The sequence below is a fragment of the Pongo abelii genome, chromosome 4 (genome assembly GCF_028885655.2).
Source record: "Pongo abelii isolate AG06213 chromosome 4, NHGRI_mPonAbe1-v2.0_pri, whole genome shotgun sequence".
Classification (NCBI taxonomy): domain Eukaryota; kingdom Metazoa; phylum Chordata; class Mammalia; order Primates; family Hominidae; genus Pongo; species Pongo abelii.
In genome coordinates, this window is record NC_071989.2 from 31,832,331 (window position 1) to 31,857,708 (window position 25,378).

The window sequence follows — 25,378 nt, forward strand, 5'->3', positions numbered from 1 at the left end:
GAGGCTATAGAATACAATTTACTCATCGTTTATTGTGCACATACAGGATGCTTGAGAATTATGAATTTAAGTAAAAAATAGTCATTTGTCTTATAGAGATACATAGCTTTAACTTTTTAGATCCTAAGTAAAAGTCAACATAAAAGAATATAATATCCAACATATTTTTTACCTTTCAGGAAGAACATGTTTTGGAAAAAGTCCATTTGCTATTAAGGAACACGTTTTTTTAAATTTCTGCCCTTTGAATTATCATATCTCAAATGCCTGCATTTTATCTATTGATATTCTCCTCCAAGGCATATGTGTCAAAGAGAAAGAGAGAGAGAGGGAGAAAGAGCAAGGGGGCTGGGGGAGTGTGTGGGGGGGTGTGTTTGTGAGTGTGTATCCTTTTTTGGTGATTGCTGAAGAGGTTACACTATAAAGCAAAAAGGTAGCATTCTAACTGGTGAGTTACAATGCCTTACTAAATCAATTTTTGACTGGGATCTGGCTCTCAGCTTGATTTACCACTGGCTTTTTGAAAATGAAAATGTTAGACTAAGCAGGAGCTGAGACTAATGTCACAGTCGGCCAAGGCAAGAGGGAACTTGGACTTCAAAAGCCAAGCATAAAGCAGTAAACAATGCCTTTTTGGGGAAATAACTTTATGCAGTTAATAAACTAAAAGGCATTTGTTAATTGACAAATCTCGAATGAACAATAACATTTATCATAGTTTGTATCATTTGTGGCAGTAGAATTTACAAATAACTTAGCCTGGGGTCTGATAATAAATACAATGAATACAGAAATGTTTATAATCAGTGTGGGGAGGGTTGCTTTGATGTGAATGAGAATAGACTTTGAAGTCAGGCAGGCCTCGGTATCCTTCCTGGCTCTGCACTTAACTTTGGGTAAATTACTTAATCTCTCTGGCCTCAGTTTCCTAATCTGAAAAAATGGAGAAAATAAAACTTACCCCCTGGAGTCATTGTTAGAATTAATGCATGCAACACACTAACCATTTTTGCAGTACCTGATACACAGTAAAGCGTTCAGGAAGGGTTAGTTTTCTTCCCTCCTCCACTGGGATTCTTGAAGGACCACACGCAGTTTCAGTTCACCTTGAATTTCAGAAATACGGAGCTACTGTCTTAGTTTCTTGTTGCTGCTGTAACAAGTCACCACAGATTTGTGGCTTAACACAATATAAATTTATCATCTTATAATTCTGGAGGTCAGAAATGGGTTTCACTGGGCTAAAATCAAGGTGTCTGCAAGATGTCTTTATGGAGGCTTCAGGGAAGGATCCATTTCCCGTCTTTTCCAGCTTCTAGATACCACCTGCGTTCCTTGGCTTCTTGGCTCATGGCGCCTTCCTCCGTCTTCAAGCCCAGAAGCATAGCGACTTCAAATTCTCTCTCTCTCTTCCTCTCTCTCTCCCTCTCTGTCCTCGGCTCCTATCATCACATTTCCATCTCACTCCAACTCTCCCCTATCTCTTTCCCTTGTAAGGACCCTTGCAATTACCTTGGGCTCACCTGGGTAATCCAAGATAATCTCCCCATCTCAAAATCCTTATCTTGATCACATGCGTAAAGTCCTTTTTGCTATGTGAGGAAACACAGTCACAGGTCCCGGGAATTAGGACACGGACATCTTTGGGGGAGCAGGTGCATTAGTCTGCCTACTACCACTATTATCACTCTAAAGTTGTGTTCATTTAAGTGACTCTGGTACTTTTGACATAAAATTCAAGGTATTGAGTGTAAAAAATAATTGTCAAGGGAATTAGTAAATTTCTGCTGTGTTTAGGCGTAAACTTCTTTTGCTTTTAACACTTTGTCAAACATTCTCCTCCACGTGACACAAGGTCTATATCAGGGGTTATTAAATGTAACAAAAAATAAAACATTGAATTGAGTAGGGTTATGCTGAATCTCTGCAAATACAGATCCCTTATGGTATTATTTAAGTGTTTTTTAAAAGTCACAAGGTACACATTGATAAGAAAGATGGAAGGATGGATGGATGGATGGATGGATGGGTGGATGGATGGATGGATGGATGGATGGAAAAAGAGAGAGAGAGAGAGACAGACAGATTTAAGTTTGATCAGTGTTCTCAATTTTCTGACCCCAGGAGACATTTGGAAATATCTGGAGACATTTTTGGCTGTCACATCTTGGGAAGACGCTACTGGCACCTAGTAGATAGGGACCAAGGACTCTGCTGAACATCCTATAATGTATGGGACAGCTCCCCAAACAGTTACCTAGCCCAAAATGCCAATAGAGCAGAGGCTGAAAAACACTGAATTAGATAATTCGTTGTAACTCAAAATATTGTTTAGTACAGAGTAAGCCTTTAATGAATGTTTACAGAACTAAATGTAAAAACACAGGAAAAAAAATGTGTTGTGGTTAATAGAGTAAGCCACCTGGACTCAAATCTTGCTCTTATTCATTGTGCCATGCTGAGAAGTGATTTACTTCCTATATTGCCTCAGTTGCCTCATCACCTAAGAGGGGATAAGAATAGAATCATAATGAGTAACAAATTACATAATCTTTGTGATCAGTTCAGGTCATGTCCTGGCCCATGGTATGGGCTTAACAAATGTCTGCTATTATCATTTTTCCAAATTCCAGCCAGACCAATTGCCAGATGATGAATCACAAAAGAGAAGACTTTAAAGATAAAATATTTACACCATTATGAAAATCAATTAAATCATTTCTACTGTATAGGAAAATACAAATTTGGGGGGTCATAAGAGCCAACATGGTGTAATAGGAAAAGAACATGAGATATGAAGGCAGCCTGATCCCAGGTTTTGTCAGAAAAATAGATTTTCTAGATTCTCTCTTTTTTTTTTTTTTTTAAGATGGAGTCTCACTCTGTCTCCCAGGCTTGAGTGCAGTGGCACGATCTCAGTTCACTGCAACCTCCGCCTCCTGGGTTCAAGCGATTCTCCTGCCTCAGCCTCCTTAGTAGCTGGGCCTACAGGCGGGCACCACCATGCCCAGCTAATTTTTGTGTTTTGGGTAGAGACAGGGTTTTGCCATGTTGCCCAGGCTGGTCTCAAACTCCTGAGCTCAAGTAATTCACCCACCTTGTCCTCCCAAAATGCTGAGATTACAGGCATGAGCCACTGTGCCCGGCCCTATTTTCTAGATCCTTTTCAAGCCCATTTTGTAGATCAAGAAATAAGCTGGCCAACCAAAATAAAACTCACTAATTCCATGTATAAATGTAGTCACCAAGCATTACTTGCAGCATGCTCTGGCACGTAGGTCATTTTTCCACCCCAGCTATCTCCACGGGGTTTGTACTAGGAATTGGCCCTTCCATCTACTGAAGTTTGTATGGTAGGATATTCCTGAAACCAAGGAACTTCACATTCCTGGCTGTCAAATAACACATACAAAGACTTATTTCTACTGCCCTGAGACACATGAATCTGAATGCACAGGGTGGAACAGTGGCAAGGTTTGGGTAAAGGTGAAAACAGAGTGGGTTTTTCCCACTTGCCCTGGGGCGATCACGTGGTGAGGGAGAAGCCCTGTTTCATTCCCATGAGCCTTCCTGGGCTTCTCCAGAGCGAGAAGGGGGAGGATTGATCCAATAGATGGTCCAATAGCAGGACAAAGCAATCCTGTAGCTAGGACTACATGTGCTAAGGGCGACAAAGAAGACATAGCCAGACCTCGAGGGCAGTATGTGATGCCAGTGGGGGACATGAGATGTAGCTATTCACCTTGATCACTGGAGAGCAAAGGTCATGATCTGCCAGAACCACAGATGCCACTGAGGAAAGTAATACATAAGAGATATTCTCTAGAGACCAGAGGATCAGAGGGCAGTGTGAGGACTATCCTTGGCTCCAAAAGCCCCCAAATTCCTCACTGATGAAGGCCATGTGGCTTCCTCTCCTTCATACATGCAGATGTTATCTCGGACTGGATCAGGAGCAAAGCAGGAGGAGAAAGAAACCAGAAAGACTGGGATTTATCCAAAAGAGATCGTATTACTGAATCAGGAAGACTTTATTGGGATTGCACTAAATTACTGAGTCAATATTCAACCTGTATTGAGCTTCTAATCCTCAGTGGGACTAGAGCTTGAGGGAAAAACTATAAACAAAAATAATTATAAGGAAGCTGCATCTTTCCTTGCATGTTTGAGTGCAGTGTGAGAAAATACGTGACCCTGCAACTTAAGGGAAGGAGTGTTTCTATTTTTGCTGACTTTATGGCTTTTATTACCCCAGGCACATACTCAAGGCCTCTTCTGATTTTCTCCTACACTGAGCCTTGAAACCGTGCCATGTGCTCATATCGGTTGCTAAGTCATTTTTCTCCCATCAGTAGTCTAAGCTTCTCCAAGAAGTCTTCCTAAACCATCAAAGAGCTTACACATTCCCTGATTCGGTCTTCTCCAACTTACACGTTCCTTCTATGCTATTCTCCAGCTTTTTACTTACCTTGTGAATCCTGATACCTAATAACAGTAAAGTGTCTAATTTCTGCTTTTCTCTATATATTTTATTTCAATGTAAATGGCAAGTTTATAGAAGGCAGAGTTTAGATGCTTTTATTCATTGCTTTATGCAACTCGTCAGACCGATAAGTGTTTTTAAATGGTCGTGGTTGACAGAGTTAAATTATTTTATTATGAAATAATGTTTCCATGAAATTGAGCATTTCTCTTTAGTTGCTGCAACAGGAGGATACTTGAAATATAGTTCAGTAAAGTCTTGCAGCTTTTTCACCATTAACAGATGACTTCTGACCCAGCACCCAATGTATTTATGATGGTCAATGAATTCAGTGTACTTACAATTGGTCCATTTTTGTCAACAAATCCAATACAAGTTGGCTTTACTATTGCGTTGAAGTTGAATTTGTTATTAAAGAAATGCTTTCAGGTCTGAGGCAATAACTTGAATTACTTCCTCAGATTGTTCAGATTAGACCATGTGTCTAATGTTTAGTAGTAATTGATAAATTGTACGGCAATTTCAGGAATGTATATTTTTGATCTGCAGAATTATCCTAAAGTCAAGAAAGAGGATAGAGGACACTAAGATTTATTGAGTGTCTGCTATGTGACAGAAACCTTCACTGATCATTGATATCTTATCCAATTTAATTTTTACAAGATTCATTTATTTATTCTTTCATTCATTTCTTGCTATTATTGACTATTAGTATCTATAAAGTGCCTGTATATCGGGCTCTGAGGATACAGAAGTGACCTAGACAGGTTTGGTGCCTTTCTTTATGAACTTGCAATCTAGCTTGGAAAACAGCTGTAAAACACATCATCAACAACAATAGAATGTGCTGATGGCTAAGTGGGGAATGAATTGATTGCATATAGGAGGAGAATCTAACTTAGACCAGTAGCTTAAGGAAGGCTTCTCTGAGGTGACAAAGATTAAGCAGACCTGGCCCAGGAGTTGGCTTAACGAGGTGAGGATGTTAAAAGGGATTGATGTCAAGGGAACCACATGCAGGAAGGCGTAGCTACGAAAGAGCTAGTTATTGATGTTATCTTCAAGAAACTGCAAGAAATAGGGTATGGCTGGAACCAGGAGAGTTAAGAGGAGAATGATGGCTGATGAAGCCAAAGAGAGGAGGAGCAGAGGCCGTGCCAGGCTTTGGAGGCCATGTGAAGGGGTGGGGATGAGGGCTTTATCCCAAGAATAAAGAGGACACTGCAGGATTTAGGTAGAGGAGACTGACATCTTCAGAGTTGGTGTTGTTCTTAAGTTGATCTAGTTACAGAAAGGAAAATCTAAAGAAAGCAAGCCTGGGTGTGTGTTTGGAGGGCCTCCTTGCAATAGACCAATGAGAAAAGGCAGTAGCATGGACCAGGGTGACAGCAGTGAAAATGGGAAAAGGAAAAAAGTAGGTGAATCAAGATATACATGAGGTAGAATTGACTACAGTTGGTGGCTTAAAGAATGTGGGGATAGTGGCAGAGGGGATCGCCTAGGATGACTCCCTGGTAGCTTTTTCAGAGATGAGAGGAGGAAAATGATTTGGAGAGAAGGTGATATGGTCAATATTGGATGTGCTGAGTGTAAGTTGTCTAAGAGACTTGCCTAAGAGGTGACTATATTCTTGACTCCAGATCTCAAGAAAATGTTCTTCCCTGGGGTAACAGATTTGGGCACTGATGGTACAGAGATAGCAATTGAATCCATGAAAATAGATAGAGGATCTCATGTGGGGAGAGCATGTGAAAGGAGGAAGACAAGGACCAAAGACACAGGCCTACAGGATACCAGCATATAAGAGGCAGATAGAGGAGGTAAAGTTAATCATTTCCAGTTCTATATTAGGACTGAATGGAGACTAAGATCACTTAATTTATTTCACTGATTAATAGGAAAGTCAGAATTCAGATCCAAATCCCACCACTTTCCCAAAATCCACATTTGGATACTTGGTGTTCATGAATTCAAGAGTAATTTATTGAAGGTTTTCTCTGAGGTAGGCCCTCTACTAAACATCTTACATACATTATTTTATTTATTGTCCGAGAAACCTACTTGTAAATTAAGTATTATTATTATTCCCATCACATGGATGAGGAAATGAAGGCCTGGAGAGGTTAACTAAGTTCCCCAAGGTTATGTGACGAGTACATAGCATAAATTTACACTCACCTCTTTCCCTTGCCTATGTCCATGCTTGTAACTATTATGATTGTACTAGTTAAGGCAGTGGCTCTCAAACTTGAGCACTCGTCAGAACTACCTAAGGGGTTTCTTAAAACACAGCATTGATGGGCATCCCCTGAGTTTCTGATTCTGGAGGTAGGTGGGGCCAGAAGTTTGCATTTCTAACTAATTCCCAGGTACTGCCAATGTGGCTGGTCCAGGGACCGCACTTTAAGAACCACTGAGTTAGGGTCAAGGCAGAACTACAATAACAACAACAAAACTTCAAAAACGTAATGGTTGAAGTGCAATGTCTTTTTTTCCTCTTTCACATTACAGGCTGGTCGGATATGAGGTTATTCTAGAACCTGGGTTCCTTCCACTTTGTAGCTTGCTATCCCCTTGGGCACTGTCCTCATCAGCCTGGTGGAAACCAGGTCACTGCCTCATTTACATTGCAACCTGTGGAAAAAAGAAAAAACTAGGACTAGAGCAAGCCAATTCCTGCTAAACCAGAGACACTGAAGTTGCACCCTTTACATTCACACATATTACAATGTGAAAACTGAATCACAGGGCTGAACAGCCACACACCCAGCTGACCCACAGCTGGGAACCTGCCACAATCATATGCTGCCATCAGCTTTCTAATTGGTAAAATAGTCATCACATATAAATTAGTTAACTCATGCCAAATTATTAACATTCAAATACAGCAGAATAAAATGTGTCATATGGAATTTTATTAAAATATACTTTTGATTTACCTAATCCTATAATCTCTAAAACAGAAGCAACTCTAATCCCTGTCATGTACTTCAAGCAAGTTCAATTTCTTCCTGATATAAACTCTACCCAACAAGCTTTTCCCAGCCTTCACAACACTAAGTCTATTTATTAGCATTACATATACATGCATTATATATAAAGATGTATGTATACATGCAGACATCTATACATATACATAGATATTGATGCAGTTAAGCCTCAATTTGTCATAATTTGATTTATTATGCTAATTTAAAGTAACATTCCACCTATTTAACACAAAGATGTTCTCTCTCTCTGCTGTAATTCCTGTTTCTCTCCCTCAATCCCAATCAGACAGCATCTTTTCAACACCACTGTTCTCTAATTGTCTTATAACAGCTCAAATTAGCAACCGTAACATTTCTTAAAGAGCAACATTACATTTGCACTACACCGTACAAGTATATTAGCCATAATTCAATTTTTCATTTTAGCCAAACATCACTTCATACCTTTTCTAAGCCCACATAAGGCTGCTGTAGGTAGTTTCCTATGTGTGTCATCTAGGTAAGCTTTTGTTTGGATTGTTTTTGTTGGGGGAAGAGGGGGTTCTTTTATTTAATTTTTATTTTAGATTCAGAGGGTACATGCACTTGTTATGTGAGTATTACATGTCTAATGGTGGGGGTTGGGCCTCTAGTGTACACATCACCCCAGTATTGGACATTGTACCCAGTAGGTGATTTTTCAGCCATCACTCCCCTTCCTCCCCACTTTGGAGTCCCAGAGTCTATTTTCCCCATTGTTGTGTCCATGTATACTTTTTGTTTGGCTCCCACTTATAAGTAAGAACATGTGGTATTTGATTTTCTGTGTCTGTGTTAGTTCATTTAGGATAATGACCTCCAGCTCCCTCCTTGTTACTGCAAAGGACATGATTTCATTCTTTTTTACAGCTTTGTAGTATTCTGGGGTGTATATGTACCACATTTTCTTTATCCAGTCAACTGTTGGTAAACACGTAGGTTGGTTCCATGCCTTTGCTGTTGTGAACGGTGTTATGATAAACATATGAATGCAGGTGTCGTTCTGATAGAATGATTTCTTTTCCTTTGGATAGATTACAGAATGATTTACTGAATTGCTGGGTCAAATGGTAATTCTATTTTTGTTCTCTGAGAAATCTCCATACTGTTTTCCATAGAAATTGAACTAATTTAGCTTCCCACCAACAGTGTATGAGTGTTCCCGTTTCTCCACACCCTCACCAACATTGTTTGGACTGTTTTCTGTCTCAACAATGCCTATGTTTCGGAGATTGCATTTGGTCACTGACTCAGATGGTGACTTGGGGACACACAGGAAATGGGAGCAATAGGGCAGCATTAGCTGGCTTCATAGACCACTAAAAATCTTTGCTATGCCTTTGAATTTGATTTAAAGTCAAGTTGGAATTCGGCACATTTAGCGTGTAAAAACATGCTGTGTCCCCAGGAAACCACAACACCCAGCAGGCAAAGATGCTGCCATGGTTTTGGTCCCACCCACCATGGAGCTACGTCTACAACCAAAAATCCCTGTGTTTATTTGCCAAGATGCTGTATTTAAAAAAAAAAAATGGACACAGTGGCTCACACCTGTAATCCCGGCACTTTGGGAGGCCCAACGCGGACAGATCGCTTGAGGTCAGGAGTTTGAGACCAGCCTGGCCAATGTGGTAAAACTCTGTCTCCACTAAAAATACACAAAAAATTAGCCAGGTGTGGTGGCGGGTGCCTGTAATCCCAGCTACACAGCAGGCTGAGCCAAGAGAATCGCTTGAACCTGGAAGGCAGTGGTTGCAGTGAGCAGAGATTGCACCACTGCACTCCAGCCTGGGCAACAGAGTGAGACTCCATCTCTAAATAAATAAATACATTTTAAAAAATCAACAGAGGAAACAGACAAAGACCAAGAGCTCCCTCTGGCACAAAATGCTACAGGTACAGTAGTAAAAAGTCTTATCAGCCACAGGTGAGATGTGACTTTCTGAGGCAAGCGGATAATTTTTACTTGATGGTGAATCGTTAAAAGTGAACCAGATGATTAAACTTAATGGAACAGCCACATTAAACTGAAATTAGTAAAAACATGCCTCGGGCAGCCTACAACCTTTTATTTGTTGTTGTTTAACTTCTGTCTTTTACAGTGGCCATGATGGATGACATCACAATAGAAAAAATCCAATTAAAAATCTAAGTGCTCAATAAACCCCTAATGTCTGGTTTTCACCACCACTTTCACAGGCACTGATGTCTTATGTTTCCTTTTTTTCCCAAGAAAAGAACTGGCCCCAGGGGAGTTTGATGGCAGACGAGGAGAGTGGGGAGAAAAAGCAGAGGCTTTGGGAGGTTTCTGCTCCGTGTATTCTGTCAGACCCAGAAAATGCACTTTGGAGGGAGGAAGGGGGAGGAAGTTAAATTGCTTTGTTACCAGACAATGCAAAGAGAAGAGATATATTTTCCCACTAGTTTTCAAATATTGATAAATCAGAATTGTAATCTGCAAAGCAACCCTTGCTCACACTCTTCTTTAACGTCTCCTCTGCCCTTTAACATTGTTTCGGGTGTTTGTTCTATAAGTCATCGAAATGGTCTCACCTGCCAGCTAAAATTACATTTCTGATTACTTTTACCTGAATAAATCTTGTGACCAGATGTGGAATTCACCTATTAAGTGTGCAACAATTACATACTGAAACCGATGAAAGAACTAGTGGAGGAGAGTGTATAATCCAGAGGAATGCAGAATATAATAAATCACATGTAAAGATAGCAATTGCCCCCCACCGCCCAGTTAAAGAATACTGGCTTTTGATCACAGATTTTACCTTAGAGATACCATGTGTCTGTAAAATTGGGTTTTCAAAGCCTTCAAAACAAAGTTCTCAAAGTCAAAATAGGAGAAAAAACATGCTGATTATAAACTAAGAGTTAATAACGGTAGCACTCTCTTAAATTTGGGAGGCACTTTGTAATTTATAAGACCCATATTATGCTTTCATTGCATGTTTGCATGGTGGTTAATGTACTATTCGCATGTGGTCTTCAATTAGATCTTCACAACAGCCTCGCCGTGTAGCTCTTATTATCCTCATTTTGCAGATAAGAATCCTGGCTGAGGGAGGTTAATTGACTCTGCTGTGGTCTTACACTTGCTGAGTGAAAGAGAATGAACATGGCTCATGCCTAGGACCATGCCCCCCGCACTGTGCCAGGCTGCTGACCACAGCTGCCCTAGAGCAAGGATCCGCCAGGTGGTGACATTGGTTTCCTTACTCATGGGTTAATGAAATAGCTTTTTAAGAGCCTCTTCAGTCATTCGAATTTGACGATGGAGAGTTAAACTTTCCCCAGTGGCTCTTTGTGTGTCATGATGGTTTCAGTGTTTCCTTAGCATATCCCATCACTCAAATCATGGGATGCTCTTGTTTTACATTTCTGATTGCGTTTATCTCACTTCTAAGCAATTTCCTCCCCATTCGAATTTATCTTCCATTATTTCTGCCAAATTGCTTCCAAGGCTACTAATTATATGAATAATATTCTCTTCCCCAAACACCACGATTAACTCCTTTAGCTGTGTTACATTAAACATGGTTTCTCTACCTCTAAAAATGAGGAAGTTGCACCAAATAATCTATAAAGCCTCTTCCTGCGCTCAAGAGTTAATCTTCAGACTCTTTTCCCATGAGCTGTGTGATTTTGGAAACATAGCACACACCGGATTCTCAGTTTTCTTGACTCTACAATGATGGATTTTAAATTAGTTCATGTTTCCCAAAGTATCTTTTTTGGAAAACTGGTATGGGGGAATATCGATATAAGTTACACCAAAAAAGATTCTTTAAACAAGACAGGGAAAACTAGATTACACAGAATCAAATGTAGTTTCAAACTGCAGACACTCAGAGCCTTTGACATGTTAACAGTGACTCTAAGAAAGAGGCCGTATATAAAGTATTTCTTTCCCTTAGCACTTCCTGTAAATGACATTACGTGGAATACACTTTTAGACTAGGTTAGATTACTTTTAAAGTCTCTTTTTGCCCTAAGAGTCTATTTTCAAATGTGTAATGCTTCTCCGAGCATTTTGTGCAGTAGTAATCAACAAGAGAAAGACTAGGCGTAGCTGTTGTTGCTGTTGTTGTAGCATAGCCCATATTCTGTTTAGACAGAGTTGAAACAAGGTAGAGAGTAGCAGCCTTCCCACTAAGACTAACTTCTATATATACCATGGATGCTTAAAACTCTGGGGGTTTATAAATAGTCCTCCTCAATAAAAAGAACTTTTTGAAAATTTGCAAATATGGTTAAATTATCTGAAAACCTACAGACTGAATATATATATATACACATATATGTGTGTGTATATATATGTGTATATGTATATATATGTGTGTGTATGTATATGTGTGTGTGTGTGTGTGTGTGTGTGTGTATGTCCTATAGACCTATAGTTAGGTCTAGGTACCATCTAAAGGTATCATCTAACCTTTTGCTGGTGGGAAAAAGGGAATTTAGGAAACAATAGGAAATCAACACTGTGGATATAATCTCCGGGAAAGGAAACATGGACTACTTATCCAAGTTAGGATTCTCATCTTCTATTTCCATGGTATCCTTAGTATTCATTTAATTCCAACTTTTACCCAAACCTATTTCACTGACAGTTAGTCATCAGAGTCTCTGCTTGATTACCTTTAGGAGCAGGGAACTCACTACTCATAAGACAGACTATTTCAATTTTAGGTTGGCTCTAATTATTAGAAGGTCCTTTCCTATCTTATACTAAAGTATAAATATGAAATGTTATTGTTCCAAGTGACCTGTAAATTATCTATTCAGGTGATTTTCAGGGTATTGCCCTTGGCAGCACTTAGGATATTTCTCAAATGCTTCGAGTTGAATTTCATAAATAAATAAATAAATAAATATCACATCTTCCCAGAAAAAAATTATTATAATCTCTATCACTAAAGACTCAAGGAGGTTGCCAAGCTTCCCTAAATTCACCAAGATAATAAATGTAAGGTAGAAATAGAATATACCCAAGTCTCTCTGATTCTTTTCTCAATAGGATATTGCTTCCCTAATATGTTTGTGTACATGCAAGTGAGGGCGAGAGTGTATTAGTGGAATGTGAAAGCTGTAGTGAAAAATGGGAAAATCGTGAGAAAAGTCTCATTCCAGCCACCCTAGTATGTCCTTGGCCACCTTGCTATTGCTCTTGCCTTTTGTTTTCCCTTCTTCAAAATAAAGATTACTAAATTTTCTCCCAAACTCTGTTCCAGTTCTGAAAAATTCCATGATTATAAGGAAACATGTTCATTAATGAATGGTATTTACCATTAAGAGGTTCTGTAAATAGTAAAAAAAAAAAAAAAAAAAAAAAACCTGTATTCCTTAGAAAGAATTGAATAAAAGTTAATGTAGCATGCACCAAAAAGACAAAAACAGTTTTGAACCACATGCTTGACTTTTACTTTCTTTAATTTTTTTTTTCTACACTAGTTACATTCAGACCAGGATAGAGGAGATGGATCACTTAAATATATCCTTTCAGGAGATGGAGCAGGAGATCTCTTCATTATTAATGAAAACACAGGCGACATACAGGCCACCAAGAGGCTAGACAGGGAAGAAAAACCTGTTTACATCCTTCGAGCTCAAGCTATAAACAGAAGGACAGGGAGACCCGTGGAGCCCGAGTCTGAATTCATCATCAAGATCCATGACATCAATGACAATGAACCAATATTCACCAAGGAGGTTTACAGTGCTACTGTCCCTGAAATGTCTGATGTCGGTGAGTGAGATGTGACTTCAGCCAAAGACTGGCTCTCCCCTAGTGCATCCACTGAGTAAGGAATTCCGTGAGCTCAAAGTACTGAACTGCATGAATTTAGATGCTAACTTCTTCAATCCATGTATGTCCTTTCTGTAAGTGCATATGTTTCCTAATATTACTCTAGTCTCATTTTGTTATTATTTTAAAAACCACACTTCCTCTAAAGACGGTCTGAAAAGTGGCAGGGTGGGAGTGGGAGGTTGAAAGAGAGACCATCTCCTTTCTCTCCCACGCTGAATGCCCATTCTCTTTCTTGGGCTGAAAGACAGCAACCTTCTCCACTTCTCTTAGCCTACATGGGTGTTAGGGTCTAAGTAACAATCTCCCAAATAGAAAATAAGAGCTTACATTTACAATCCAGTCTAAAAAGTAGTGACAGTTGCTTTAAATAACTAGTAACTGTATATTTGGGAAGGAGATTCAAAGAACATTTTTTAATCCATAAACAATAGGCACTTATGTCTAGGGAGTGGATCCTTTACTACATGGTGGAAATGAAAAGACTTTCATAACATACATAGAGTGAATTAATATTTTTTAAACAATACCACTACTTGTTTTAAACAAGTAGCAGATTTAATTTGTTTAAATTGAGAGAAGTAAACAGGATTTAAATTAAGAAAAAGAATTCTACTGACATCACTCTTGGCCACATTGAAATACTTCACAGGAGACACTGACAAATTTTAAACTACTTATATAAAGGATTATTTTTATTTTCACTCTGTCAAATTCAAAAGGTCTGAAATTACATAACTTTATTATGATTCTGTCAGTTAGATATCAGAGACATTGTAGTTCACAGATCCAAGTCATAGAAAATAACCAATCCATGGAAATCGTTGTAAAACATCTACATTTTTCTTATGAAGAAATTGCTTTTCTCATTATTTAAAGCCACTTTGTTTTGTTACAAAAATTGCAAGCCTCACAAAGCAAAGAAGGAGATGACTGGAATTTCGTTTCTTCTTCTTCTTCTTCTTCACTGGTTATAGCAGCAATAGAATGGCATTCTTTAAATTTGTTAGGAAAAAATTTCTCCTCTACGTGGTAAAAGGCAGAAGAATTCATGAAGAATAGTCTCTTCATCAGCACCACTCAGGGCAACTGTAACCAGATATGCAGGTATTGCACTGCACAATTCTAGGGGGTGCCATTCACTTTCGAAGCCATTATAGAATTAAATTTGTATTACAAACATTTAGGGGTAGTTGACAGTAACATGTCTTGAGAAAAATAAAAAGGCTTTTATCAGTTTGCACACAGACACAGTTATGTTGATATTCATCATCCTTAATTGATATCTCATTATTGTGATTATAGAAAGGCATCTTCAAGAAATTACATAAAGGCAGTGGGACAATAGCATGGAAGCAAAAATGGACTTTGGTATCAAACAGAACTGAATTTGAAACTATCTCCACTAAGAACCAGCAGTGTAGCCCCGGGCAAATTATTTGATTTCTCTGATCCTCTAGTTCTATATCTTGAAAAAATAAATAATAAATGTCAGCTCCTAAGGGCTATCATGAGGATTAGATGAGAAAACAGGTGCAGAGTCCCTAGTACAATATCTGGCAACGAATAGACATTTAAAATGTCCACATATCATATTCTAAAGCAATCAAATTTTGTGTTAATGTTAAATAAGAACTTGAGTGTTTGTTGACTTGACTCTCACCCTAAAATCATAAGATGTTCTCAGTCTCCCCACCTCCCTTGCCAAATTACAATGGTGGGTGGTCTGTTTTGTGCATCAGCACTGTACATTCAGGGCATCCAACCCTAACATACTACAATCTATTTCTTCAATAAGTGAAATTGGCTAGATACTACAAAAGCAATGTAGAATTCCTAATATTCCCTAGATGTAACTTACATACCGCTTTCATGGCAAGGGGAACTCCAGCAGTATGCTTACTGCTTATCTGATACAAATAACAAAAAACAGCCATTAAGTGATCTTAATCAGAGACTCTTATCCTTTCAGGAAGTCACAGAGCCCTTTGAGGATCATATAAAATCTGTGGAATTTCTCCTCAGTGAAATAGACATGTAGGCATACACATGAAAATGTATGTGGAATTTCAGGGGGTTAGGAATACTTTGAAGATTATTAGGCAACTGTGGTCTCTAAAATAAGAATGCTGATCTGAAATGTAATAGCCTTCTTTGTATATTTAATTATAATAACCTTTTGGAATTACAGATTCCAGATGTTTGTGCTCTGCTGTTACAATTCATTGATTCTTTATGTAATCCCTAACTACAGTCTTTAAGGTTCAAGGTCTTTCAACCGCTTAGAATTATCAGATAGATTTATCATTTAGGATGCTTTTATTGGTAAGTAACAAGAAATCCAACTCAAACTAGTTTAAACAACAAATAAGTATTTATTAGTCACATTACTTAAGTCCAAAAGTAAAGCGGGCTTTGGACAGGATTTGATCTGAGTTCTAGCTGTTTTTCTGTAATTTTCTATTCTATCCAGCTTTGTCCTCAGGCTGGCATTTCTAAGATCACAAAATAGCTGCTGCAAATGTATATCAGCACATTACAGTCCAAGAAAAAGAGTATCTATGACAGAATTTCCAGCAAAATCATGAGTGGCCCCTGATTGGACAATTCCTAAACTAATTCCTGTGGACAAAGGAAGCAAGATGCTGATTGACTTGTCCTGGATAACTCGAAAGAATCACTAAAGCAAGAGTCCAGTCAAATCCCGCCATTGGAGATGGATTGGAATCAGTTCCACCCCGAGTCATGATCATTCCCATGCTTCTCTGTAACCTAATCCTTAAAATATTTCTAAATGTTGATTGTATTTCTTTAAAGAATCCAATCCTTTTTCACCCAGCATCCTAACAAAGTTCTTGACTTCCTCAACATGTTATTTCTATACAAAATTAAGATCGTGCTGGTTTTGGTGTATGTCAAAGATTGATATGAACTCTTGATGTGTTTTCAGTTTATATTTCTGTCATTACAGGAACATTTGTTGTCCAAGTCACTGCAACGGATGCAGATGATCCAACATATGGGAACAGTGCTAAAGTTGTCTACAGTATTCTACAGGGACAGCCCTATTTTTCAGTTGAATCAGAAACAGGTTAGACTTTTTGATATTCCTTTTTACAATCTGTAATTTTAATTGACATGCTCAGCTGAGCTAGCATATTTTTTAATAAAAATAATCAATGTGATTGGATTTTTTTGCATACATCCACCAAACACTAATGATATATTTGTAAACATGACATCTGAATCATTTTAATCAAAAAAATCTGGCAATGAATCTTTCACCCACCCTTTCTATGGAGTAGATTGAGAAAAATTATACATTGCCTTAGTTTTCTTCCAGTTTGGGGTGAAGCTAAAAGGTAAACCCCTTTTTGATAGTATTGGCCTGTTTACAGATATTCGGAATCTTCTTTTTCTAATTATTTAGTAGGATTGTGTCTCTCTATTCTGCTCTGAAATTAGATGTAGCCATGTGATTTATTTGGGTGAATAAAATGTGATATTGATACAAGTCGCTTCTAATTAAAATTTTCAAAGCTGGTACATAGTCTGCCACATTCCTGTCCCTTGCCACAGTGATCATGGAAACCAATGTTGAGATGTAGTCTGTAGCCTGAATGTCTGAGTGGTATGGTGAACAAAGCTACCTGCTTACCTGCTCAGAGCATGAGCGAAAAATAAACTTTAGTTGTGTGAAGCCACTAAGATTTTGCATTGTTTGTTATCACATCATTGTCTAGCCCATCCTAACTGATGGAGTCCTAATCAAAGTGAAATGCCATCTGGAATCCTCTTTTCAACATCTCATTTTTCTGTTTTCTGTATTTTCTCCACGAAGTAGCAACCTATCTTATAATGATTTGTTTTTAGCAAATACCATTTGTATTGTATAGTAAATCGTACACATATTTTTATCATAATGAGTCAATTTCCTTTTATACATTTTTTAAACATCCATTATTCTTAGTAGAAATCAAAACTTCCCTAGGTTCCCACATCCAGTTGGAAATCTCTGTGTTAAGTGCTGCAATGAACTTGGAAAGAATCCCAAGGAGAAAGAAAATGTTGGGTTGAAAAACAATGAGGATGAAAAATTAGAATTATTCAACTTAAAGGACAAAAGGCTAAGGTGATCTCCTGTATTTAAATAGAGAAGTACTATTATTTGGAGAACAGAAAGCAGCTGCACTTTCACTGAAGGCAGGACTATAGGAATAAAATTGACCTGTTGTCTGAAGTAGTCTTTTTAAAAATTTTAAAAAAGATATTTTCGCTTCATTAGTTGTTAAGCACTAGAATGTGTTTCTGCAGAAGGTTATAAAGGCTTCTCCAGTGAAATTTGAAAGAAAGTTAATTTAAGCATAAACCTTACATAGAAACTGGGCAAACTTTTAGAAGTTCTTTAACTATTTTATAACGACCTAACAACAGAGATAAATTTAACATAACTTAAAAATTTTGGTCGCCATTGGGGCCAGTTGAACTAAAGTTCACGGTCAGCTTTAGGAACTCTAAAAGGCTGAAAGACCTTGAACCTTAATTCCAAAATTCTCTAGAATCATACAAGATGATCATTATAGAGAATCGATGTTCTATTTTCTAAAGACCATAGTTTTACAATTTAGAAAATCCTCAGAGCATTCATTATGGTAGGTGTATCTGAGGGATAATTAGCTAATCCATAATGGGAAACTCAACAGTCCGTTCAAGTATGTGGCTTTCCTAACAATTTCCTCATAATTCACCTAAATGTCTTTTATCAAGCAGCTATTATAGTACACCTTTATACCACAAGCCATTTTAGATTTTGTTGTGTCATCTTATAACACTTAATATTTATACATCCATAATGTAATTACAATATTGAGTGTCTTATAACCCTTAATAGTCTATACTATTGCAGAATCTGACTTGTACTTATTTTTATTCTCCTTGTATTACAGGCTTTTTTTAATGTATCTATCTCCCCTGTGTGGTTGTAATATCCTTCAGTATAAAGGCGGCATATAATTATTTTTATATCACCATGACATCTGCATAGCATTTTGCATACTGTGGGTGACAGTTTGTGTTTGTTTGCATAAATCAATGATTCTGTAAAGTATTCTTAATGCATCCCTTTGCAATCTTAAATTTCACATCCACAGGTATTATCAAGACAGCTTTGCTCAACATGGATCGAGAAAACAGGGAGCAGTACCAAGTGGTGATTCAAGCCAAGGATATGGGCGGCCAGATGGGAGGATTATCTGGGACCACCACCGTGAACATCACACTGACTGATGTCAACGACAACCCTCCCCGATTCCCCCAGAGTAGGAACATTTGATTGAATGAATTTCTTCATGTGCTTTTATAAAACTTGAACTTTAAGAATTTTTATTTTCCATTGTCATCATTATTGTCAAAGTCAGTGGACTTAAGAAGAACTGGTACTTTTATTAAAAATGAGTTGAAAACATGGCATACACTCAGGAAATGTGAACATTTATGCTCCTCTATTGGTAATTAGCTGAGTGATTTCTGCTTTTGTTGTAAAGGCAACATCATTGTTTCTCCTTATTAAGAAAACTACCATTTTCTTTTCTCCTTATTAAGAAAACTACCACAGACATAAATCTGCTCATGCAGAACATATGTATACAAGCATGCTGCAATTTGTTAGGAAAAAATTTTACTTTATGTTTTGTGAATTTAATCAGGCATGTAATCTCTTTTAAATCCTCACAAAGCTTTGTAAGGGGAGGATTTATCATTTTACTGTTTCTAAAAATACAACTGTGGAAGTAACTAGGTACTTAATCCATTTGTAATCATAAATCATTTTCTACATTATGGTTAGTTGAGATACCGAAAGTCGTCTCCAAAATCATTAACTCTAGTGATTAGGTAAAAGGAAGAAGAAGGAAAAACAGCATCCATGAATACCAACTTGGTATCAGGAGTATGCTAAAAATTCTAACATAGAGCTACCCAAGAGGGAACTGGTTTTAACATAACTTTTCTTCCAGGAACAAAATCCCTCTGGGACCATGATCTCCTACGAAAGCTATCTCAATTATTCAATAGAAAACCCACTCATTCTATCGTGGCATTTTTAAAAAACGAATCAGCTAATACGGGCTTCCTTTAGAATAGAGATATACATGGATCAACCGGAAGTAGTTTTATTTTCTTTATTTTTTCAAGTTTTTAATCAGAGTTAGCTAAATGCAAAAAGATCAGAGCTAATTAAAGAATATCTGATATAACAAGTAGAAGAAAGGTTCTATGAGGCCTACCATTTCCCTTACAGAAGCCTGAAGTGAAAACTATTAGGATTACCCACAGTTTGCCCAAAACCTCCTTTTTAATATGGAGATTCCCTAGGGAAGAATAACATAAGGAATCCCCCGCACCGTGGTACCGCAGGAATTTGTAACTCACTCCTCTCTGCTTAGATAGCCTGTGACTTGTTATTTAGCAATATGCCAAGGCAAGAGAAGGGAGAAGTTAGAAAGGGGCAGGAGGCCCTAAAAATGGAAGTCAAAAACACTAGAGAAATACTTAACCTGGGGCACACCAACTCATGCCTGTAATCCCAGAGCTTTGGGAGGCTGAGGGAGGAAGACTGCGTGAGGCCAAGAGTTCAAGAGCAGCCAAGGCAACATAGTGAGACCCTGTGTCTACAACAAGTAAAAAGATACTAGTCAGGCACGATGGTGTGCACCTGTAGTCCCAGCTACTCAGAAGGCTGAGGTGGGAGGATTGCTTGAACCCAGAAGTTTGAGGCGGCAGTGAGCCATGATCATGCTACTGCACTCCAGCCTAAGCAACAGGAAGAAATCCTGTCTTTAAAAAAAAAAAAAAAAAAAAGGCTCTTTTTGAGTTACATACTTGAGTCAAAAAAAAGTTTAAAAATTTTTTTAACCTGCTTTATCATTTTACCAAGTATGAACTCAATACTTAAGGGATTACCATTACTGAATGCCTACATTTTAGTAGTGCCATAGACTGTTTAAATTCTTTTCAAATCATTTGTATGAATGGTTGACAAAATGTAACGGAAAAGGGTAGAGTAAGCTTTGGTTTTACTATTTTATATTTTTGGTGCTAAGTACATCGTGGCCTGGCTGATCTAAACTGAAACTCATATGTAGTCTCTCTAAACTAAGTTTGCAACAGGAGCATATTTTTTTTAAAAAGTGTCTATATAGGAAACATAGGTTTCAAATTAGTAATACAAATATAAGTATGGGGGAAATCTATGCATAAAATAATAAAATTTAAGAGTCAAAAGAAAAAAATTAGGAGTTTTATCACTTAATGTATTTACCTATATCTCTAACTCTGCAACTAGGTCCAGCTCCATGTATGAATAAAAGAATATCTACTTGGATACAGCCTCCAACTTGCTATAATTTCTTTCCACCTCCAGCTATTATTAGCAATAGTAGAAAGAACTCTTTTAAAGAATACCTAGTAATTAACTTAAAGTCGCAGTTCAGATTAAATTCTTCTCTACTCTTTCTGTTAGATGAAGTTAACAAAGGGCTTTGAAACCTTCTGTGCCTCCTGTAGCAGTTCAGTTGTTCTCACAATCACACCATAAACTTTGGAGCCTGTTTACAGAAAAGAAAAGTGTTCTCCATTTGCAAGGAGACAGGTCATGAAATACAAGAAACATTCTTAACAACCATGACAGTAGACATAAGAAGAACAGGCCACCATTAGTTACTTTGAGGAAAGCACACATCTGCCTGATGGTAATGTCTTAAAGAACTGTTAGAGAATAGGTTTTGTTTTTATGATGATAGAGTGTGGTTAGTCTATGTTTGATTTATGTCTGTCTGGTGATTAATAGGTACATACCAGTTTAGAACTCCTGAATCTTCTCCACTGGGTACACCAATTGGCAGAATCAAAGCCAGCGATGCTGATGTGGGAGAAAATGCTGAAATTGAGTACAGCATCACAGACGGTGAGGGGCTGGATATGTTCGATGTCATCACTGACCAGGAAACCCAGGAAGGGATTATAACTGTCAAAAAGGTAATGCCGCTTCTTAAACACCATACAAAGTGAACCCATTTACTTTTCTCCAGTTCCTAAGTTACCAGGGACAATTACATCTCACATAAACATTCCTTTAGATTTTTATTTTACTTATTATTTTCAGAAAAATGCCAATTCTGGCTGGGCATGGTGGCTCCCGCCTGTAATCCCAGCACTTTCGGAGGCCGAGGCAGGAGGATCTCTTGAGTCCTGGAGTTTGAGACCAACATGGCAAAACTCATCTCTGTTAAAAATACAAAAATTAGCCAGGTGTGGTGGCGGGTACCTGTAATCCCAGCTACTCTGGAGACTGAGGCAGGAGGATCACTTGAGCCCGGACAGCAGAGGTTGCAGTGAGCCAAGATCACGCCACTGCACTCCAGCCTAGGTGACAGGGTGAGACTCTGTCTCAAAAAAAAAAAAAAAAAAGAAGAAAGGAAGAAAGAGAAAGAAAGAAAGAAAGACACACCACAATACCAAAGAAAGAAAGAAAGTCCAATTCTAACGACACTGAGATCTCTTGGGTTGGTTTTCAGGAACCTAAAATGATACGCATTCATATTAATTCTATATATCCAATGAATTTTTATTAAGAAACTCCTAAGTAAATAAGTAATATAAACAAATGATATTCATAAAAATACATAAAGTAAATATTTTAAATGAACAATAAATAAACAGTGCCAGACACTGCTCTAGGTGCTGGAGGTGCACTAGTACATACAACAGATGTTCTCTGCCCTCATGGTACTTCCAGTCTTGGGGGAAAGAGACAAGGAGCCAAGTAAACAAACAAACAAATATATAACTACAAATTGTGATGCATGCCGTGAAGGAAAATAGTACAGCAAGCAGTGATCAAGATGACTTGCATCACAGAAAGAGGATATACAAAGACCACAAGTTCAAATTAAATACTATAACAAATTTAAATTAAATACCATAAATTTCCTGTGACCTCTTTAGCTACTTTTTGGAACACAACAATAAATCTTTTATGTTCTGATTTCTATTTTTTTTCCAAAGTACTGGTTCATTATTTTATCCCCCAAATTGTGTAGCACCACAGAGCAGTATACAAAAATATGGGAAAAATTAAAAACCAATGAATTGTATGCTTCAAGACTAAAAATATTAATTTTGGCGAACTTTTTATGATTTCACTTTTATCATGTATGGTGTAATATTTTCTCTCTCCTCTAGCATACTATTATCTTTTGTGGTAAATAAAAGCATCGGTGGATGTAAATAACAAGAGATTTTTTTTCCTCCCAAGCTTTGGATTACGTGTCTTAATATCTGGAAACACAATAAAACATGTTTAAGTGACACTCAGACTAATGTTTTAAACTATAATATAATTAGGAAGCCCATTAGTGTGCATTAACCTTTTTAATTTTCTTGGTGCCTTATCAGATTCAAACTGAAATTTTGCCTAGACGACTAAATCACATTCACTAACGTCTTGATTAATTGTGTTTCTAGTGAGCCTTGTCATATTATCATCTAAAACTAAAAGTCAGCAATAAGCATTTGGGTTCACATGTCTCCAAAAGCAGACCTACTTTTCCTAAAGACCCTTGACAACAATGATCATTACTTTCTTTGGCAAATAATTAGCCCAATGCCCTTTTCAGGATACCATTTGGAATATTTCATTACCTCATGCAAAAAACAACAATAACAAAAAAAAAAATTTAATCTATGTTGTCTGAATGATGATGAGGGATTCACAATGCAAACCTGTGGCTCTCTATTCTGGCTGCACCACAGAATCACTGGGGAAAGTGTTTAATAATGTAGATTTTAATCTGCACGCCCAGATATGTTGGTTTAATGGTCCAGGGTGGGGCCAAGACATTGGCCAGTTTTAAACACTCATCAGTGCAATTAAAGCCAGATATGGCCAGGCACAGTGGCTCACTCTTGTAATCCCAGCACTTTGGGAGGCCAAGGCAGGTGGATCACGAGGTCAAGAGATCGAGACCATCCTGGCCAACATGATGAAGCCCCGTTTCTACTAAAAATACAAAAATTAGCTGGGCCTGGTGATGCGCGCCTGTAGTCCCAGCTACTCGGGAGGCTGAGGCAGGAGAATCGCTTGAATCCGGGAGGCAGTGGTTGCAGTGAGCCGAGATCACGCCAATGTACTCCAGCCTGGCAACAGAGCGAGACTCCGTCTCAAAAAAAAAAAAAAAAAAGCCAGATGTGAGAACATCTGACATGGAATAACCCACTGTGTATTTGCCAACTTGCCCCTGATGGCCCCCTCTAGTGAAACATGAGTATTTTTTAAGTGGGGACAGTGTGGGCTCTACCAGACTCCTGCTTCCAAGTGCCCTTCCTGCCTGGTATGATGCCCCGTACCTCAGTACCCACTTTTAAGTCAACAGCAGGCATGGTCTCAGCCCATACATTTTTCAGGGCTGTGTGGCATCTGAACTCCTTCACAAACTTTATAATCATTTCCTGCCTAACAGCCTAGATATAAGAAAAAAAATTACACCTTATCTTTTCTCCCTTTGCCCAATATCACACAAATGTGTTTCTCTAAGCAATATGATTGCATTCATTTATCAGTGGTTTACACCAAAAATGTTTCATGTCTTGGCTTTCTGTGTCTTGGCTGCTTTAAATATGTTACTTTTTCCCCCACCCCCACACCCCAAGCTCTTGGACTTTGAAAAGAAGAAAGTGTATACCCTTAAAATGGAAGCCTCCAATCCTCATGTTGAGCAACGATTTCTCTACTTGGGGCCTTTCAAAGATTCAGCCACGGTTAGAATTGTGGTGGAGGATGTAGATGAGCCACCTGTGTTCAGCAAACTGGCCTACATCTTACAAATAAGAGAAGATGCTCAGATAAACACCACAATAGGCTCCGTCACAGCCCAAGATCCAGATGCTGCCAGGAATCCTGTCAAGTAAGCACACTTCTGCAACGTGTCTCTTTCATAAGCTTCAGTCAATTTATATTCAAATATCTGCCTGCACTTTAGAAAAGATGAATCCCTTTTGTTCCAATTAGACAACTGTGTTTTCCTGAAAAAACTATTCTAAATAGCACCTTTAACTCTCTTTGCTCACTGCATAAATATTATTTTGGCAGAAGTACAGTAGTCCCTTGTCATCCCTGGGGGATTGGTTCCAGGCCCACACCCGTATTAAAATTCACGAATCTGGAAGTTCCTTATATAAAATGACACAGATTTGCAAATAACCAAAGCTCATCTTCCCCTAAACTTTAAGTCATTTCTAGATTACTAATAGTACCAATTCAATGTAAATACTATGCCAATTGTTGTTATCTTGATGTTTTTATTTGTAGTATTTTTTATTGTTTGCTTTTTGTTTTTTCCAAACATTTTTGATTTCCAGTTGGTTGAATCCACAGTTGCAGAACCTGTGGATACACAGGGCTGGCTGTATAAACCTTAAAAAAACACAAATTTGGGAAGGAAAACAAGCTATAAGGAGTTTACTGCTTAAGTAGAAGTAGTATAAGCTGATGTAGCTGAATAACCTGGGATTGTTTTCCAAGATTTGAGATTTTTTTAAGTTTAAGATTTGTCAGAGGGTGGCATAGAAAAAGTATGATTTTTAACAAATCAAGCACTGAGCTTGACAGCCTGTTTTTCAAGTGTAGAAAAACCTATCATGTAACACTTAAAAGACAGAATTATCCTCCATTCGGATGGTTTTACCTTTTGTAGATGGAGATAAAAACAAGAATCGTTTCATGATATACATCTGTGAAATCCTAGGGAAATTAATACAACAGAGTCCAAATGTATGCTATGTAAACTAGTTCTGTTTTCCTTGTGCTTTCCTTACACCTTAGTTGTAAATCATGTTGCAATAAGTCCTTATTGTTCTTTGGGACCACTGATGCTTCAGTATTCTCAGATCTTAACAGGAAAATGCTGGAGTCAACCAACCTCCAGCCTTCAGCCAGTAGCTTAGTTGACTAAATGAGAAAAGTGCTAGCTGGGCACGGTGGCTCACGCCTGTAATCCCAGCACTTTGGGA

At 38.0% G+C, this 25,378-nt stretch overlaps 1 protein-coding gene across 4 annotated transcripts in view; it reads left to right on the forward strand.

Annotated features, from left to right (window-relative positions):
• The window catches only part of CDH6 (cadherin 6), a 136,759-nt gene that overhangs the window by 92,961 nt on the left and 18,420 nt on the right, over positions 1-25,378 (forward strand). For all 4 annotated transcript variants that reach the window (XM_054555036.2, NM_001131774.1, XM_063723866.1 and 1 more), the window contains 5 exon segments: positions 12,958-13,252; positions 16,284-16,403; positions 18,463-18,630; positions 21,159-21,346; positions 24,020-24,273. In XM_054555036.2, coding sequence (XP_054411011.1) covers positions 12,958-13,252; positions 16,284-16,403; positions 18,463-18,630; positions 21,159-21,346; positions 24,020-24,273 — 1,025 coding nt within the window.